The sequence below is a fragment of the Tetrapisispora phaffii genome, chromosome 3 (assembly GCF_000236905.1).
Source record: "Tetrapisispora phaffii CBS 4417 chromosome 3, complete genome".
Taxonomy (NCBI): Eukaryota; Fungi; Ascomycota; class Saccharomycetes; order Saccharomycetales; family Saccharomycetaceae; genus Tetrapisispora; species Tetrapisispora phaffii.
In genome coordinates, this window is record NC_016522.1 from 238,910 (window position 1) to 251,494 (window position 12,585).

The following is a 12,585-nucleotide window of genomic DNA, read 5'->3' on the forward strand; positions in this document are numbered from 1 at the left end:
AATAAACTTCTGATGTCCTAGGAGATAATGCTATTTATATGTATTAGACCTGTCAACTTTATTATGCCAAATTAATATTAATTAAAATAGACATACTCAATTAAATGCACATGAAAGTATATATATATATATTCATATTCCTTATTACTTAAATCTAAAAGGCATAAAGCAATTCTTAAAATTAAAGCAGCGCGATAAGACTTAAAGCGGCGCCAATATCATCATGCGAGTACACTATGAATTATAATAAAAATTCATGTTCTGTTTCGTTGATTTAAATGAATAAATAAACATTTATTATATTACTATTATTAATGTGCTATTCTAAAAAAATATTCTCATCTCATTATATTTCATTCTAACTAATCCTTTGTCACAGCTCTAAAAATCGGATCAAACGGAGCTCTAAATCCAGTCCATCTTTCGAATTGAGCTACACCTTGATGAACTAATAAGTGAGAACCTGGAATTGTTTCCCACTTGTATTTATCTTTGCTGAGTCTCATTATAGGAGTAATCGCTGGTTTATAAGCAGCTTCCAAAAGAGTAGGTTTGAATGAGGCATGGATACCGTTAGATAGGAATCTTTCTAATCTACCTAACAGATCGATATCGATTGGTTTATCTGCTGGAATACACGAGACAGCCACACCAATATTTTTGGCTTCTTTTTCAATGTCTGATACTGAGTTTAAAATGATAATGTTGAAATTTTCAGGGAAAGATGCTTTTAAAGATGGTAATTTAGTAGCTGTTCTGTTTAAAAGATATATCTTAGAACAACCCATAATATGAAGCGCATAAATAGCAGCTCTAGAAGTACCACCAGCACCAATAACTAGACCAGCAGCACCATTCACGTTTTCTGGGACACCGTTAGAGGCAAAGGCATTTTTGATGCCTAGCCAATCGGTATTATCACCTAAAAACTTGCCATTACCTAACGGAATAATGGTGTTAATAGCCCCGATGGTACTAGCAGCAGGGGTTAGATCATTTAAGTATTTCATTATTTCCAGTTTTAGTGGAATAGTAACAGCCAAACCTCCTAAATTAGATTCACCATCTAATAATTCAGATTTCACTTTTTCAATTGAATCTGTTTCAAATTTATCGAATTTATGAGGTAATCCTAGTATTTCATAACCAGTGTTATGTAATATTGGAGACCTTGAGTGACCAATAGGAGATCCAACGACATAAAAATTCAATGGTGAAAACCCACCAAGGGTGCTGTATATCTTATTGATTTCCCTTAATGTTAGCTGACCAGGGGCAGCCGCATTTGGTAACAATTCGGAAGTAATTGGCGTTAAAATTGGATTCAGTACACGAGATATTTTACCTAACTCTCTCATATTGATTGCAATCAGAGGTTTGGCTTTATGATTATTCCTGAATGTCTCTAACAATAAATTATCTTCAAATTTTAATGCAGAACCAACAAATTTAATTATGTCAACATCAAGAGACAAAGCTTGATTATATCTAGTTTCCCATTCAGAATCATCCCAAGAATATTCACCAGAGAAATCATGATGAGAACCAATAATCTTTGTATGACCTTTTCTGTTCAAGATATGATATTGTACATCGGTTGGTAAAGTTAACTCCATGTCAATAAAATCAATACCTGATTTCAAAGCTAATGTAAACAAATGTCTCATACTCTCATAAACTTCATCAGGAAATTTACCACCTTGTTTCTTAGTTCTAATGGTAAAAATAATAGGTAAACCGTCCGTAGCAATCCTTAAAATGGATAGTTGTTTAGAAATAAAAGCAGGTTCATAGTTTGCTAGATGATCAATTCTGACTTCTACAGCGTCACAACCGGCAGTGATAAGAGCTAGATTATCAACCTCTTCAAATAAATCTTCAAAAGTTAAACATACAAAAGATGATCTTTGTTTTGGAATACCCAAGACTACATTTCCCATTATTTTGTTAATGTATTTATCAAAAATTCTTCTTAAATTTTGGAATTCAGTTTCACTGGAACAATGTGGAGCAAAAAATTCAAAATTTGAGCACTCGTTGTACCAACCCTCTCTCTTATTCCAAACATCTCTGATTTCTTCTACATATGCCGGTCTTGTCGGATCACTTTGTAGGAAAACAATAGTTTCTTCGATATCTCTGTGTAAATGAAGAACAATACCGTCATCAGCAGCAAATATTTTCAAAGCTTCTCTTGCTTCTGGTGACTCTACTAAACCACCACCACTTGAGAAAACATAACCATCATTTCCATGCTTAGAAATCAAATCTTTAAAAATTCTAGTTTCTTCTTTACGGAAATCCTCCCAACTATTTTGGTTGACAAATTCCTTTACAGTTTGATTACCATGAATTTCTTCGAAATAATCATCTAAATCAATCAATTTATATCCTAACGCTGAAGCACACCATTTACTTATTGTAGTTTTACCAGCAGCTCTCATGCCAATTATAACAACACTTTTCTTGGAGTCAACAGTTGTACTAGAGGAAGGTACAGAACCATCTAATTTTGCACCTAATTCAGTGTGTAGGATATCCCACCAACCTGGCCATGTTTTACCAGTACAATGTCTCTCTAGGATCTTAACAGGACTGCTTGTTTCCTTAGCATTATAGTTTACCATACCAGCAAGTAATGAAAAACTCATTGCAACACGATGGTCATCATAACTGTGAACAGACTTTGGAAGCTGTAGGTCCTCAATATTATCAAGGCCATATACTTCAATTCCATCTGGCAATTCTTTAGTATTGACACCAAATTTAGCTAATTGGGTAGCCATAGCTTCTATTCTGTTGCATTCCTTCACTCTTTGATTAGCAATACCTTCTATAACAGTCTTGTTTTCAGAGTTAGGATCGTTATCATGTGCAATTGCAGCAACTACACAGGCTGTTAAAAAGGCGTCAGTCATTGGCTCCATGTCAACATGATTTAGAGGTTTTAATGAGCCAACTGCTGGGCCAGTAACACGTGTAGATGTTGCAGTTTGTACAACTGTGCAGCCCATAGGTTTTAACACGTCTATAGCAAATCTTGCATCACCTTGCAACGATTCTGAACCGATATTTGGAACAGTAACAGTTATGCCTGTCATGGCAGCAAAAGCTAATGGATAGGTAGCGCTTGAAGCATCACTCTCAATGACATATTCCTCTGGATTAACATATTTACCTTTTGGAATGAGATAAGTGAAAGGTTCTGTTTCTGACTTTGTGACCTTAATACCGAATTTCTCCATCATTTTGATAGTCATATCGACGTATAATTGAGAGATTGGCTTACCACCCATTAAAGCTAAGGTAACTGGCTCTTGAGCATATGGAGCACACATCAATATAGAAGATACGTATTGAGAGGAGACAGTGGCAGCTAATTCGATTCTACCACCTTTGAAAGAAGTCTTGCTGTCAATCTTTAGTGGTAAACAACCTTCATTCTTTAAATATTCAATTTCTGAACCATTGGTACGAAGAGAATCCACTAATGGGCCAATTGGTCTTTGTTGCATCCTAGCATTACCCGTTAATACAACATAATCATTTTTCGATGTTGGATTAACTAGAGCAGCAAGGGTAGTTAAGAAACGAGCAGCAGTACCAGCATTACCTAAGTATAATGGTTCTTCGCAAGCCTCTAAAGAACCACCAAAGCCTTGAACCACAACTGTATCACCATTGTCCTCATATGATATTTTTGCGCCTTTTAGATCTTCAACAGCTTTTAACATGTGTTTAGTGTCATCAGAATGTAGTAAATTTTTAATCCTACAAGTACCTTCACCTAACGAAGCTAATATTAAAGCTCTGTTTGAGATTGATTTTGAACCTGGTGGAGTAATCACTAGATCTTTCTTGTTCTCAGAAGCGGTAAAAGGATAGACTAGAGCTTCATCAGTTAAAATAAATCTTAGATCTTCGTCACTAACAACATGAGCAGATTTACCGTAACATTTACCTATGCTTTCTAAGATAACGCTTTTTTTCTTCGAACCATCGTTCTTTTTATCTATACTCATTTTACTCAATAGTGTGTCTAGGGGAGTCTCTTTGTTTATGGTCAATTCTTTGAACCATTTTTCATCTGGAGAGATTGGTAATCCGTAAGCAGATAATATTTTTGTCAAACGAACGACTTGGGTTGGAGATAAAATACCCCAATATCTTGAAAGTTCAGCTTCTTTAATCATACCGATGGAAACACATTCACCGTGCAAAGCTTGTGGAGTCAAGATTGCTTCATACGCATGACCAATTGTATGACCGAAGTTCAATAAATTTCTTAAACTCGATTCGCGTTCATCAGCTGAGACTACTTCTGCTTTAACTTTAATACTTTCTAATACTAATTTATAAGTATGTTCTAGAATCAATTCAATGTTAGTGTTTGAAATTTCATCAATTTTCCCAGTGTTCTTATTTTCAACTTTAATCTTTTTTTGGTTGTTAACGACGTCCAAGAAAGCATTGGCATTGTTTTCCAATCTCTGAAACTCATCTGCATTCCAAATACAAGCAGTTTTGATAACTTCTGCAATACCATTGATGAACTCTCTCTTCGGTAAGGATTCCAACCATTTAATATCTACCAGAACAAATTCTGGTTGCCAAAATGCGCCAATGAAATTCTTACCTAGTTCAGTATCCACAGCTGTTTTGCCACCGATAGAAGAATCAACCATCGATAACAAAGTAGTTGGAACCTGAACAACTCTGACACCTCTCATGAATGTAGAGGCAACAAAACCTAACATATCACCAATGACACCACCACCTACAGCAATGATGACCGTGTCACGAGTGCAACCTTCATTTAGCAAATAATCTTCAATTTCTTCTTTTGTATGTCTATTTTTCGAGGCTTCGCCTGGAGTAACAACATATTTCAACACTCTAGCATCATCTGGTAAACTGCTTTCGAAGTTCTCACTAAATTCTTGGAAATAAGGAACTTTTAGAATATTATCGTCATTAACAATTACATAAGTGGAAGATTTACAATGATTAATAATGGTACTAATAATATTTCCACTGATATTGTAACCGACGTGGATACTCTCTTTGCCCAAAATAGGAACTTTAACTAACGGAACCATAATGGAAAACTATGTATTTCCAACTGTACTGCTCTCAAAGCAAACAAAATGTAACTTTAAATAATAATAGTAGCAGCAACCAATTCAAAAGCTTGACAGTTGAAATAAATGGCACCTCCTGATATACTGCACAGCAAACCAATTGAGCGATAATAAAAAGCAATGGAACTTAGAAACAACATAGACATTAAAAAGGAATAGTTGCATTCTTATACGTTTAAATTCATTATAAATTTTATATTATTTATATATTTTTCACTTTAAAGCGAAATCTCAATATTGAAAATTCGAAATCAGTTGAAGGTTTTGCATGTTTATGCGGGTATTTGTGTGCGGTAATTGTCCCTTTCTTCGATTGAGTCACACACTATAAGGCAGAGAAAGAGAAAAGAACAAATAGTTACCAAGGACAATGGGGTATTACACATGCTCTGGATGGTGTATAAGTTACATGGCCGTTGATGAATGGAGGACTATGCTGTGGCCATTGATACTTTTGCCAATTCAAAATTTTTGATTGTGGTTTCGTTTCCATTACACCGTTCAATCATTCATTACAGAATCCTTTTAAATTGTCAAGAAATGTTCCTCTGTCATATACGTTCGGTATCTCAGAGGCATCCTTTACAATATGGTAATCATTTGAGATTTTGTATGTTTTATTATCGTAGAAGTTTGTACTGTATACTTGCGATGGAGAATCTGGAGCGTCTTCAGTGGACAATGCAAACCAGTTGTTGTCCTCTGACTTGATCAATTTCCCTTCTCTCATAAGTTCCTGAACGGCATACCACTTGTCTGTTTCATTGGTGGTCATGCCATTGTTGACTTGCTTCATTTGTAAATAGAAAAATACACCGCATATCACTGAAAAACTGCCAGTCAGTATACATAATGCTAGGATGTTCTTCGATTTAGGAACATCGGGTTTTGATAAAGTAATATGCAACAATCTTAGAAAAGCATATGATAATGATATTGTGTTTAACAACAGAAACATGAAAAAATACTTGTAATTCCCTAAACCTATGCAATTGTTCACCCATATGCAATGGTGATCTTGTAAAAGTATGCAGGTTCCGCAGATGTTACAATGTTTTGACCTAGCTGGCTTTTCGATATTACACGTACTGCAAACGTTACCACTATGATATATTATATTATCAAATGGAAATTTGTTCTTTAATTTATCATGTTGAGAAATCCCATTGCCATGGATGTTAATCGGTTTCGTTACCATTGTAAGTATCCCAAAACTTGGAGTCAAAACGATCAGTAATGGAAGAAGTATACCTCTTTCAAATAAATTCAAATGATTAACAATTAGATATTCCACTTTTGCATAGTAACAATAAACCAAGTATAAATAGATGGAGAAATAAAAACCTGGCACTACATGGTATTTCCATTTGTATGAATTAACGTCCTTCAAATAAGGAACGTAGAGTCTTCTATAATACACCGAAAAAGGCCATCTATTCTTTAAAAATGGTGAAAGTAGCAATAAAGTTACTTGAAGAACAACTAAACAGATAACTTGAAACCACATAATATTTAATAACTTTATTTTAATTTTTGTATACTTGTAATTCTTAAGTATTCATGAATCCATCGTCAATCGTTTCACGTATCAGGTATGGTTAAACGAATAACACAGACCTCACCTCAATATGCTACAATATTATTCAATTTGAATTGTACATGAATGTTATACTGGCGTCGGTGCATAGTAATATAAATATCAATTTATTACATTTAATAGTGAACTTTCGTTTTTAAGTTACAAGCTTTGACCATTTTCTCCGATGGCTTAAATGAAAATTGATCAAATTAGTAAAATGAAATAAGTAACTAAGAAATGTTTTTTGAATAGGAATGATAGTATCTCTTAGATGTCTGCATAATATTCTTCAAAATATGCATAATATTCGTTATATAACATCGAGTATATACCCGATAACAACTCATTGTGGTCCTTCAGACACATAGCACGCTAATCTGCACCTGATCATGTCGCCTGAAGGTTTCCGAGTGACTAAGACTCCAAGGAAGTTAGCATGTCAGAACTGTCGTAAGAGAAGAAGGAAGTGTAACTTTCTAATTCCATGTTCGAACTGTATCAAATTTCAGACGGATTGTGTTGCAGTAAATGAAGATTTGAGAAAGACAAGATATACTGCCTCGTACGTTAAGTCACTAGAAGAAAAAATTGCATATTTAGAGTCCAATCTAACAGAGAGTGATACAAAGGAGAAAACTATTGATGATATCAAACTTCTTAATTCATCTATTTCTCTTGCCACAGCTTCATCTGCCTCGTTGTTGAACGTACCGAAAAGAGATAAGAAGGAGGTGAAGAACGAATACAATTTGGTTGAAAATCCATTAAGAAGTAGTAGTATTTATCCAATGCATTCATTATCAATATCAAAACCATTTACATCAATAGAATTTAAGCAGACACAAACAAACTTGAAAAATTTGACAAGGAGCACTGCAATAATGAGATCATTATCTTTTTTCTTTAAATGGTTATATCCTGCTCATTACTTCTTTATCCACAGAGAAACATTTCTAAGTTCATTTTTTGGTGACACTAATACAAAGAGCTACTACTGCTCTGAGGAGTTAGTATTTGCAATGTCTGCACTAGGTGCAAAACTGGTTAAGAGTGATGATGAGCTTTATGGCCGTTCAACAGAATTTTATCAAACCTCTAAATCCATTGTTTTGAAAAAGGTTTTTCAACTTGAAGACTCATCTTTTGCAGATTCTACTCCATCTTCCAAATTAGCAATTATACAAACTTTATTATGTTTGGCATTTTATGATATTGGTAATGGGGAAAACCCAATGGCGTGGTATTTATCCGGTTTAGCATTTAGAATCGCTCATGAAATAGGTCTTCAATTGGATCCTGATGCTTGGAGTAACGTTTATGAAAATGATTTATCTAAGATTGACTTTGAAGTTAGAAGTAGGATATATTGGGGCTGTTATATTGCTGATCATATGATATCAATCTTATTTGGAAGAACAACAACTTTAAAATTGTCGAATTCGACTGTTCCTGAAACAGATGAATTGCCGGAGATAGAAACTGGTATAGAAGATTATATTTATGATCCTACAAAAATACTTTCTATGGCTTACCCATTACGAAAATTAATTGTTCTTTCGAGAATTACTGAAATTTTTGCCAGTAAAATATTTAGCCATACAAACAGTATGATTCAAAAATCACAATATCTATCGAAGTTTAATTTAGAAATGTATAATTGGAAATCTGATTTATCACCAGAAATGGTCTGGACAAAACAAAAAATAATAGAATCAGAAAAGTTTAATCCAACAATTGCATATATGTGGTATCATTATCATCTCGTTTTGATATCATACAACAAACCATATATTTTTGATTTTCCACACAGTAGACATTTAATTGAGGAGTCAATTGAAGAATTATATCATAGTTTAACACTTTGGAAGAAATCTTTTGGTACTTTTGAAAAGTGCAACCTTTACATGATTTATACGGCCATTTTAGCTTTACAATGTATGAATACTGAGCTCATTAAAGGGGATCATAGAATGGAATTTAAAAGTTTTTTGGGTTCTGATACATTGCACTACGATTTAGCCAAAAAAGTTCTTGATAAAGAAGTAAACACAGATGAATTATTAGGTACGCTTTCCCATGGTACAAATTTTGCATTAGAATATAATTTTGATTTCACATTACTAAATGAAATCGATACATTGATCGGAAGCACAGATACTGGCTAATATTGATGCTTAATTATATCATTATTAGAATCAAGTTATAGCGTATTTACTAAGCTATTTCCTTTACATAAATAAACAATGGGCATTTTAACGAAGTATATCCAATACTTTTACCAGTATATATCTACTAATCTATATACTTATATATGTTCTAACTAATTAAATAAATTATATGCATTTGTTAATTGGTTATTACTTCCTATCATTATTAGTTTCATTACCATTATTATTGTCATTGCCAGTATTATTATTGCACCAAAATTTTGTAAGTAGACCAGCATACCTTTGAAGTTCCTCAACAGAGATCATCAACTGAAAATCACAAAGTATCAAAAATTGTAATTCTAAATGATTTAACTCTTGAAGAGATATCCCTCCAACTCTTGCATATCTTGAGTTACTGTAAAATAGGTCACTAAAGAATTTAGTACTTACAGTCACTGCTGTAATAATTAATCTATGAATATTAAATGAGTCCATTACAAACACCTGTGGTTTTACAATGCTGCTGTTATTTTCATCTTTCATTTGTTTGACGTTATTTTGAGATTCATCTGCATCATTACTTATTACATTTTCTTTCTCTAAATTAATATTATTACATTTTTTTGAGATTCTATCAAAATATACTAACAAAGACAGAAAGACATCGTTAGTGATTGGACAATACTTTTGAATTCTTTGAAAATACTGTTCCAAACTTATCTGTGGAACATGCTTACCTCTGAAACATGATACAGGCTTAATTATGGTTGAATCAATATGTTCATCAATTGTATTATCCATGGTATTGATATGTAGTCTATCATTTGACAAAACGATTTTATCCAATAAAGTACTCAACATATCAAGCAGTTTATCGGTTTGAAATTCTGCAATGTTTTCAGGAGTAGCTGCAAAATCAGCTAGAGCTACAACTTTTTTATCTTGGGTATTTTTTTCAGGAGGTCCATTATTTGTTGCTGTAGTTTGCTTATTGACATTATCATTATCGATGTATTGTGTATCAGAAAGCTGAGGATGTGTTTCCTTATCATTAGAATTTGAAATTGGGCCTAACTCTTTTATTGATCCTTCTGGCACTTCAGTAGAATCAGGAACTTGTACATTATTGTAATATTCTTCATTTGGACTACTATTCACACTGTTATCTGTAGGTACATCACAAGTATTAAAGCGGATACCCGATGCAACGGCGTTGTTATAACTACCCTCACTATTCTCATACACATCGACCCCTGATTCATTTATATTGTTAACATTAGGGCTTTTCGGTATCTTGATTGGATTAGTAACCATATGATCATTTGCGGGACTTCGTATTGAAGATTCCATTTCATTATGAACCATTGCTCAAAGACAAGCGTAAAGCCAAAAAGAAAGTAAATAGGGAAGCAGAACAGGAGTATATTGGAGCTGCTATTGATGATATGTATACAGATACTAGTTACCAAACAATTTAATAGTTATCTTCGAAATATACGTTGAATGGATTAAAGCAACAACAATCAAAAGTAAAGAAAGAGAATATAATTTAATCTATAGCGAGATGCAATAGAAATTTCCTTGAAAACAAAAGTGAATACGTCTGTTCCCAATTAAAAAGTAAAGCAACACAACCGGGTTTTATCTAAGATCAAAATTATCAATTAGCAAATGATTATCTATTATTTAATGAATCTAATAAATATATTTAAATATTTATATTACTAAGTTTATATTCTTATATGTTAGTAGATTACGACTTGTCTATTTTTTGACTTTTCTTAATTGTCAAATGGCTTCCAATTGAAAAAGGCTGAAGGGAATAGTTACCCGGATACATGGATTGTTATGGTTACCATGGATGGGAGAGGTAGAAGAGAATACTCTCTCACTTATTGTCTATATATGAGTGAATGTAATGCAGCTTGAAGTTCAATACAGGACTAACAGGTTAACGCAGCTACTTGGTTTTTTATCTTGGACTGTCGTCCATTACAAGAATTGTAGTTTTTTAAAACAGCTGAGACCAACCTCTTATAAGGAGCAAGGTCAAGGGCGCAAACTTGGGATGTGCAGTCCAGCCCATGATTTGATAGTTCTAGGTAACCAAAGGATCTCTACATGTCTGCTAAGTTATGTCCACGATGGCTATCGACAGCAACTCTCCTCAGCAGCTAGCCTCAGTGGCTGTCGCTGTAGTCACATGATAGATACTGCCAATTGTGTTACCCGTTATGTCACGTGCCCACGTCACGGCGGAATTATATTGTCACTTTTTTGGCACCGGGGTGTCGGCCCGATATCGGGCCGACGTAATGTTCCGTCCAACATCTAGAGGCTCGTAAGTACAACCTCTCCTCGTACTCTAGATTGCAATTTTACAAGAAACCAGTTCGAACCACAAACTGTTTAATTCATATATAAAGAAAGATATTTATTCAATTGAAGGGTCGAGGAAATGTGTTTCAATTCACTTTGTTTCTAGCAATTGGTCAACAAAGTAAGACAAGAACTTTCCACTATTTTACTCGTCCCACAATGTTAAAAAATACTTTCTTCAAATCACCTCTATCTAGAACTTTGACTACTTTGACTCCTGTCGCTACAAAGCTGTCTCCTCCAGCAGCTGCTTCTTACTCCCAGGCTATGAAGGCTAACAACCTTGTCTTTGTCTCCGGTCAAATTCCATACACTAAGGATAATGTTCCAGTTAAAGGCTCTATTAGTGATAAGACTGAACAAGTCTTCCAAAATGTTAAAAACATCCTAGATGCTTCAAACTCCTCTTTTGACAAAGTCATTAAAGTCAATGTCTTTTTAGCTGATATTAACAATTTCAAAGAGTTCAATGAAGTTTACGCAAAATATTTCAACACTCACAAACCCGCAAGATCTTGTGTTGCCGTCGCTGCTTTACCTTTAGGTTGTGACCTAGAGATGGAAGTTATCGCTGCTGAAAACGATTAGAAACAACTCCACTACAAATACAAAATTACCTAGTAGGTCGTTCAAATGCTAATGTTTAACAATCTCAATCTATTTCTGTGTTTTATGTATTAATAAAAAACGAAAATTTTTGATAGCGTACGTAGATTCGGCATGCATTATTATACATATAACCCTTAATCTAATTTTGATAAATATCTAAACACAAAACAACTAAAATTGAACCATTCAACCTCTATCAATCTACTTTCTACTTTGACCGTACTTATTTTCAGGCATCGCAATGGTACTTTTGAGATCGTCCTCTTTAGTGTGTATAGTACAAACTGAAGTCTATCAATTCCAATTGGTTTTCAACTTTTATCTTTCGGTTTTTCCATTTTTTTCATTTTACCAATATAAAATAACGCAGTAGCGGCTGTGTGACAATAGTAATGTATTTACTACTTATTTTCGTTATAACTCACTGAGTAAGCCATTTGGTAATCGATTTGACGTCTCGATCTTATAAGAATATTCATAATCTGGAATGTTTTCTAGATAAGATCCTCTACTTCCTTCCGAGCGAGCTGTTCTAGTTCCAAATAGTTAACTTACCCATTGAAGCAATTGACTGATATCAACTGTCGCTTTTTGGATTCAATAATTTAACTTTGTCATTTCAAATGCCGCATCTGTTAGGAAGTACAATTGAAATAACTGCAAGTTTTATTTTCGTATTACTAACTTATACTGGAAAAGTCTTAGATGTGTTCTCTATTTTACTCTC

General features: G+C 33.8%; 5 protein-coding genes across 5 annotated transcripts; 2 read left to right on the plus strand and 3 right to left on the minus strand.

The window, feature by feature from the left end:
• Positions 1-362: 362 nt before the first annotated feature.
• On the minus strand, positions 363-5,099 carry ARO1 (pentafunctional protein ARO1p; the record flags this gene model as incomplete). The annotated part of the gene is made up of 1 exon (XM_003684648.1): positions 363-5,099. One exon carries the CDS (start codon positions 5,097-5,099, stop codon positions 363-365), a length of 4,737 nt encoding a protein of 1,578 aa, XP_003684696.1.
• Positions 5,100-5,646: 547 nt separating this feature from the next.
• Positions 5,647-6,648, minus strand: SWF1 (palmitoyltransferase SWF1; the record flags this gene model as incomplete). The annotated part of the gene is made up of 1 exon (XM_003684649.1): positions 5,647-6,648. The coding sequence occupies one exon, from the start codon at positions 6,646-6,648 to the stop codon at positions 5,647-5,649; it is 1,002 nt and encodes a 333-aa protein (XP_003684697.1).
• A 461-nt stretch (positions 6,649-7,109) lies between these two features.
• CHA4 (Cha4p) lies at positions 7,110-8,885 on the plus strand (the record flags this gene model as incomplete). The annotated part of the gene is made up of 1 exon (XM_003684650.1): positions 7,110-8,885. One exon carries the CDS (start codon positions 7,110-7,112, stop codon positions 8,883-8,885), a length of 1,776 nt encoding a protein of 591 aa, XP_003684698.1.
• A 192-nt stretch (positions 8,886-9,077) lies between these two features.
• Positions 9,078-10,235, minus strand: PCL6 (Pcl6p; the record flags this gene model as incomplete). Its single annotated transcript, XM_003684651.1, has 1 exon — positions 9,078-10,235. One exon carries the CDS (start codon positions 10,233-10,235, stop codon positions 9,078-9,080), a length of 1,158 nt encoding a protein of 385 aa, XP_003684699.1.
• Positions 10,236-11,408: 1,173 nt separating this feature from the next.
• On the plus strand, positions 11,409-11,837 carry HMF1 (putative isoleucine biosynthesis protein HMF1; the record flags this gene model as incomplete). Its single annotated transcript, XM_003684652.1, has 1 exon — positions 11,409-11,837. The coding sequence occupies one exon, from the start codon at positions 11,409-11,411 to the stop codon at positions 11,835-11,837; it is 429 nt and encodes a 142-aa protein (XP_003684700.1).
• Between the last annotated feature and the right edge of the window lie 748 nt (positions 11,838-12,585).